This window comes from Nansenia antarctica (genome assembly GCF_963989245.1).
Source record: "Nansenia antarctica genome assembly, chromosome: 2".
Taxonomy (NCBI): domain Eukaryota; kingdom Metazoa; phylum Chordata; class Actinopteri; order Argentiniformes; family Microstomatidae; genus Nansenia; species Nansenia antarctica.
In genome coordinates, this window is record NC_137675.1 from 51,014,409 (window position 1) to 51,021,188 (window position 6,780).

The window sequence follows — 6,780 nt, forward strand, 5'->3', positions numbered from 1 at the left end:
GTGTGCGTTGCAATGGAATGTTGTCACGCAACAGAAATCGCACGCTGTGTGCATTGGCCTTGAGGTGTTCCAGTGGTCTACAGTGCACACATATGCCCATGTTGGCATGGGTCCGACTCCAGCCAATGCCCTGCTGACATACCCTCTCTCCCTTCTTCTCCTTACTTTCCTGTCTGTCTTCATTATAACTGTCCAATAAAATGACAAATATGAGTGGGACTGCCCAACTTACAATTGTTCTGCATCCCATTTCTGATTTTGTGCATGAGGTTGTGTTTTCATTCACTCCATCTTAGGCCCTGTCCACACGTCCCACGGGTAAAAGACTAGGCCTTACTCTTAGCTCTGGTTCTGGAGCGTGTGTTGACCTCTGAGAAGAGAGGCAGAGTGGATATGGATGAAGGAGAGGGAGGCGGAGGCAACACAGGAGGTTTGACATCTTCCTCCTCCTCCTCCTCCTCTTCCTCCTCCTCCTCCTCCTCCTCTTCAACCTCCTCATCATCGTTGTCGTCATTGTTGTCCCTATTCTGCCTCAGGTGTTTCTCACAGTGTCTCATGAAGGTCACCATCTTGGCAAACGTCTTGTTACACACCTTGCAGTGGTACGGCTTCTGTCTGCTGTGCAGGCGCATGTACAGCTGCAGGTACGAGGAGCGGACGAAGGGATGGCAGCAGACTCCGCAGCGGAGGTCCTCCGGGGCAGAGCCGTGGGTCTTCCCGTGCAGCCTCAGTGCCCCCGCGGACTTGAAGCTCTTCTCGCACTGGTCGCAGTGGAAGCTCCGCTCGCCTGACTCCAGGGCCCTGTGGGAGAGCAGGAGCGCGGAGGAGCAGAAGGCCTTCCCACACTTGTCACACTTGTAGGGCCTCTCTCCTGTGTGTTGCCTGTAGTGCATGATGAGCCCGGCCTTCTGGGTGAAAGCCTTCTCACACTGGCTGCACCTGAAGGTAAGGCAAGGCAAGTTTATTTGTATAGCACATTTCATACAACAGGGGCAATGCAAAATGCTATACATAAATTATTTAAAAAATACAGCAAGAGGAGCATAGTAAGCAAATAAAAATTATGGTGAATAAAAGCAAATATAAGAGGTAAATAGATAAAACATTTAATAAGACAATAGTACCGTAGGACCTTAATAAGAGCTGTTTCAGTGCTACGTAGGGGGGGCGAAAGCCTGATTGAAAACCATCAAAGAGATCATTCAGGGTCAAATTATTGTTAAGTTGTTCGTGGGCAGCTATTTCAATTATTTTTCCTATACTGGAAAGGTTTGACATGGGTCTGTAATAGTTATTCATTATAAATGGGTCTAGGCCGTTCTTTTTTTTAGTAAAGGCTTGATAATTGCAGTTTTCAGGGTTTCAGGGAAAACTCCTGAGGAAAGGGAAGTGTTGATTATTTGTATCGCACCTGAAGGGCTTCTCTCCTGTGTGGAGCCGCCGGTGGGTCTTAAGGTGCGAGGCGCGGCCGAAGCTCTTGCCGCAGTCGGGGCATTTGAACGGCCGGTCGCCGCTGTGGATGGTCTTGTGGCGCATCAGGTGGCAGGCCTGGCCGAAGACCTTCCCGCAGACGCCGCACCTGAACTTCCTCTCCCCTTTGTGCGAGCGCAGGTGCAGGGTCAGGTGGGAGGAGGAGATGAAGGTCTTGGCGCAGAGCGGGCAGTTGTACTGCTGTACGTCTGTGTGTTTCTTGTCCTTGCGGAGGACGGAGGCAGTGGCGCGTGCGTGTCTCGGTGGTCGGCGTGAGCACACGTGTGGCCTGGGGGTGGCAGGTCCCACAGCTCGGCCCTCCTCCTCACTGGCATCGTCCACCACAGTGCTATCAGGGACCATGGTGGGAGAGCCATAGCTTGTCATGGTGTTGGAGCTCATGTGTGACCCTCTACCCACCTGAAAGTAGAAAACATAGTAGGCCTACTGTATGATTGTTTCTGATGTGCAAACTTGTCTATCAGATTAGAAACTATTGAATGTGTGTGTGTGTGAGAGAGAGAGGGGGGGGGGTGAGGGGAGAGAAAGAGACAGGGAGAGATACAGTATAGGCCTTTATGATTTGGACCACAGTGCCTCATAGTATACTGCATAAAGTGCGCAAGAGACAAATGCATTCAAAGTGTGCCAAAGCACTGTTTATGCTACTGGTCACATGTGATTTGTAATTCGTTTTTTTGTTCTATAACGACGAAGTCAGGCTAGTATTTAGATTGCTTGTTTTGTTAATCTTTTAGTGTGCTGGCAAGAATTGTGTCTTAATCATATTGACGGTCACTGAATTGTGAACATTCTCACGTCGTTCATGTAATTCATGACAACAAATTGTGTATATTATTAGGCACGACGATAACCATGGTTAATTTTCTATCTTCGTCAGGTAACACACACAGGCTGCGTTCGGAAATTCGCTCTGAGAGCGCCGGAGTGCACACTGGGTTCAACTTCATAAAGGGACCAAGTAATTTGATTGGACAAGAGGCATTCCATGAGTGATGATCAGATTCCGGAGCGAATTTACGAATACAGCCACAGATAAAAGACATATGTAGCCGTCCGTAAGCACTGACGAGCAGGCGGCCATTATGGCGGACATACAAGCTCTCCCTCATCCTAAACGATGACGAATACAACTAGACATTAATTTCATTGAAATGTTAATACAATATGACAAGGTTTCCCTACAAAATACACCATGCCATAGCCATGCATTCTATCTATGTATGTGGCAGTACTTACAGCGCACCTCCAGCTGAGCTGAACAGGGGGGTGTTTCTGAATGTCGACGTGATGAGGAGTTAAAGGGACAGAAGAAGGAAAATCATGCTTTACTAGAAAGCTGCGACGAGAACATATATGTAGTGTAATAATTATTATTGATTATTTGAACGAAGCTTCGTACGTCACGCAAGCACCTCTGACCCGCGTGTCAATCATTCCGCAATTCATCAGAGCAATTGCGAGTCATCTCCCTGTCATCAGAATGATCACGCCCCTTTTTGGGTGATAGAAGCGGAGAAGTTTGACTGGTGGTCAATGGGAATTTCTGGTCTTCGCTACTTTAATCCGATAAAATAAGAAAACCGTAGTGCTTTTTAGATATTAGGAGCCCAAATCCGATGGCCAGTTAGGCAAACTATTATATAGTGTCATTGACGATCAATGATCGACGTCGTTATATAGAGAAAATTAATGAAATAGGGGTTGATTCACCAGAGCAGACATACGTCATCTCCCTGTCATCTGGGATTTGTAGTTCTTCAGTTGATCTAGCCTACTAAGGTACTACTTAGTACCTACTAACCCTTCACCCATAACGGCTATCGACTAGTGCTACTGTGCATGATATTTCTATTGTAATCATGGGAGATAAATGTTCAAAGAAGAAACGAAAGCAAACGCTGTTGGGGGGACTGGAGGTGAAGACGTTAGGACCACGGCAAATCAACTGAAGAACTACAAATCCCTGATGACAGGGAGATGACGTTTTTGATTGATTGAAAACTTTATTAGAAGATTTGCAGAAGTAGGTACATGAAAGTACATATTACATACAAGGGCAACTAACAGGATAAAAACCCAAGAAAGCCACTGGCTTATTTCAATTGGGGTCCTTGATTCTCAGACATTCTTCAGACGTATGTCTGCTCTGGTGAATCAACCCCTATTTCATTAATTTTCTCTATATAACGACGTCGATCATTGATCGTCAACGACACTATATAATAGTTTGCCTAACTGGCCATCGGATTTGGGCTCCTAATATCTAAAAAGCACTACGGTTTTCTTATTTTATCGGATTAAAGTAGCAAAGACTAGAAATTCCCATTGACCACCAGTCAAACTTCTCCGCTTCTATCACCCAAAAAGGGGCGTGGACATTACGGGAGGGGAAAGTACCCGGATGCGTTGCTCTGATGAACGTTCCAAGTCTTGTAGCCTACTGCATAAAATGACGTTAAACTCTAATATTCGAGGGTTGTAAGTGTAGTCGAGTGCCAGAGAATGAGTGAGGGAAGGTTTGAGCGAGTGACAGGGAGTCAGGGAGAATGGAGGCAGCTCGAAAACTATGGAGGACCAAGTCTGTCAAAATTAACAATAAATATATAGATAAATAAATGAGTGTATGAATAAATAAATGAATGAATACACACAGTAATAACGAAATACATTTCTATATTTATTTATTCTTTTACGCATTCATTCTTTGTTTTCCACATTCATTCTTTGTTTTCCACATTGTTTTCCACATTCATTCTTTCTTTTCCACATTGTTTTCCACATTCATTCTTTCTTTTCCACATTCATTCTTTCATTCTTTCCCCGATTACCAGATCTGTATGCAAATATGGGGGCGTGTCTCGCATTTTCATTGGTTGATGCCCCACGCATTTTCATTGGTTGATGCCCCACGCATTTTCATTGGTTGATACCGCGCGTGACGTGAAGTCGAGATCGTCCTTGGGCCAAACCATTTTTCATTACCATCTGGGTGGGCAAATTCTAGATGTGATATGTTTTATTCCTTTACATCCCTAGATTATGTTTTGATATGATATACCTTTTGGTTTGGCAGCTTATTAGTGGTTATCACCTCTTAATATGGAGGACCAAACATCAGAATATTTTTAAAGAACATCTATCTGCCTTTAATTTGGCAATGCGAAATGCTAGGAAAAATCACTTCTCAAAGATAATATCTACAAACAAGAATAACCCCAGGGTCTTGTTTTCGAAAATTGATTGCCTTGTAAACCCTGCTCCTAGAACACTAGACGGCGCAGCCTCTGTCACCAAATGCGAGGAATTTGCAGCCCACTTCAGGGATAAGATAACAAATATTAGAATGTGTATTACTCAGGAAAGACTAGGTTTGTGTAACACTGTAGACCCGCCACCACAGAACATGACTATGAGCATGTTCACCATGATTAGTACTGAAACATTAGGTAAAATTGTGTCACAGCTTAAACCATCTACATGTCCTCTTGACCCTATTCCTACCACCTTTTTGAAGGACATTTTTGAATCTGTGTCTGATGACATACTATGCATTGTAAATCACTCCCTACTTAAAGGGATATTTCCAGCGGCGCTTAAAACTGCCCTGGTTAGACCCACCCTGAAGAAAAGTAACCTAGATCCTTCTGATCCAAAAAACTGTAGACCAATATCCAATCTCACTTTTCTAAGCAAAATGTTAGAAAAGGCAGCGTATAAACAACTTCATGAATTCTTAGTCTTAAATAATAGGTATGACCCACTCCAGTCAGGTTTCCGATCATACCACAGCACAGAAACCGCTTTGCTTAAGGTAACTCAGTGGTTCTCAAACTTTTTATGTCAAGCCCCCCTTGGGAGGACAAAAAATGTGTGAGCCCCACCTCACCCCAAAAAAACTGTCACAACATGGGGCAATTTTACATTTATTGAACTGAACCACATAACACTGTCTCCCAACAAAAAACCTAAAAATACAAATAACACAATATAATAAATCAACACAATAACAATATTTTTCAATTACAATTCTCAAGAAAATGAACACTAACAATCAAGAACATCATAACATTACAGCATTAGTGGCTGCAATGAGCCTGTTTGGCACTGCAGATCTTTTCAAAACGGGGTAGCAGGCCTGACACTGCCACTCTCAAGTCCTGCTCAATGTTGAGCCTAGATCTGTACTTTGTTTTCAGTGAAGCAACAGCTGAAAAGCCAGCCTCACAGAGATAGGATGTGGCGAAGGGAAGAAGGATGCCGACAGCCCTCTGCCCTATGAGTGGATACTCCTTCTCCACACCAAGCCAGAATTCACTCAGTGTCTGACCATTGAACCTCAGCCTCAGGGTGGACTCAGAGGTCAGCTCGATGAGTTGGTCCTCTTCAGCAGAGCTGAAATCAGCAGGTGCTACGGATAAAGATACCTTATTTGTAATTAATTGCATATTAAACACAACACGATTCAATTTTACAACAATCCATTCCAGGTAGTTAGTTAGTAACATACATACAACATTAATAAAATATAGGCCTACAGCACAAAATATTAACAGTTATATTTAGTCATCAAAATTGCCTACCAACCTGCTGCATTGAATGGATCCACCACCCAGTCATACTCAGCAGTGTTGTGTGGGAAGTATTTCTGGAACAATGCTCCCAGGGAAGAGATGTGTTGCTTCAGGCAGGGGATCACTGTGGTGGCATCACAATCACTGCTTTCTACAAACGTGGTCAGGTTCTGAAAAGGATCAGTATTTCCTTCATCAAGGCGCCTGCCCCACACCTCCAGCTTTCTGGTGAATGCGCTGACCTTATCTGCCAGGTGGGGTAGGTGTTTGTCTTTTCCTTGAAGCTGAAGATTCAGCTCGTTGAGCTTTCCAAACACATCACTGAGATAGGCCAGTTTCATCAGGAATTCTAAATTACTGAACTTGCTTGCAGATTCGTGCATTCCCACCTCCTCCATAAACACCCGAATCTCCTCTCTGAGCTCAAAGACTCGGGACAACACTTTCCCTCGGGAGAGCCACCTTGCTTCACTGTGAAACAGCAAAGCAGAGTGTTCAGCTCCCATTTCCTCACACAGTGCAGAGAACAGACGTGCTTTCAGCGGGCGGGTTTTGATGAAATTTACAACACCGATCACTTCGGTCAAAACCTCATTTAGCTCAGGGCTAAGCTGCCTGGATGCGAGCGCCTCTCTGTGAATGACACAGTGTGTCCATTGCGCGTTTGGTGCGACGCGATTTATTAGCGCCTGCAGTCCCTTCCTTTTCCCGGCCA

At 44.5% G+C, this 6,780-nt stretch overlaps 1 protein-coding gene across 1 annotated transcript; it reads right to left on the reverse strand.

Annotated features, from left to right (window-relative positions):
- Window positions 1-339: 339 nt before the first annotated feature.
- LOC308150245 (uncharacterized protein) lies at window positions 340-1,872 on the reverse strand (the record flags this gene model as incomplete). The annotated part of the gene is made up of 3 exons (XM_080523096.1): window positions 340-351; window positions 492-939; window positions 1,412-1,872. The coding sequence occupies 3 exons, from the start codon at window positions 1,870-1,872 to the stop codon at window positions 340-342; spliced, it is 921 nt and encodes a 306-aa protein (XP_080379222.1).
- Window positions 1,873-6,780: the final 4,908 nt, after the last annotated feature.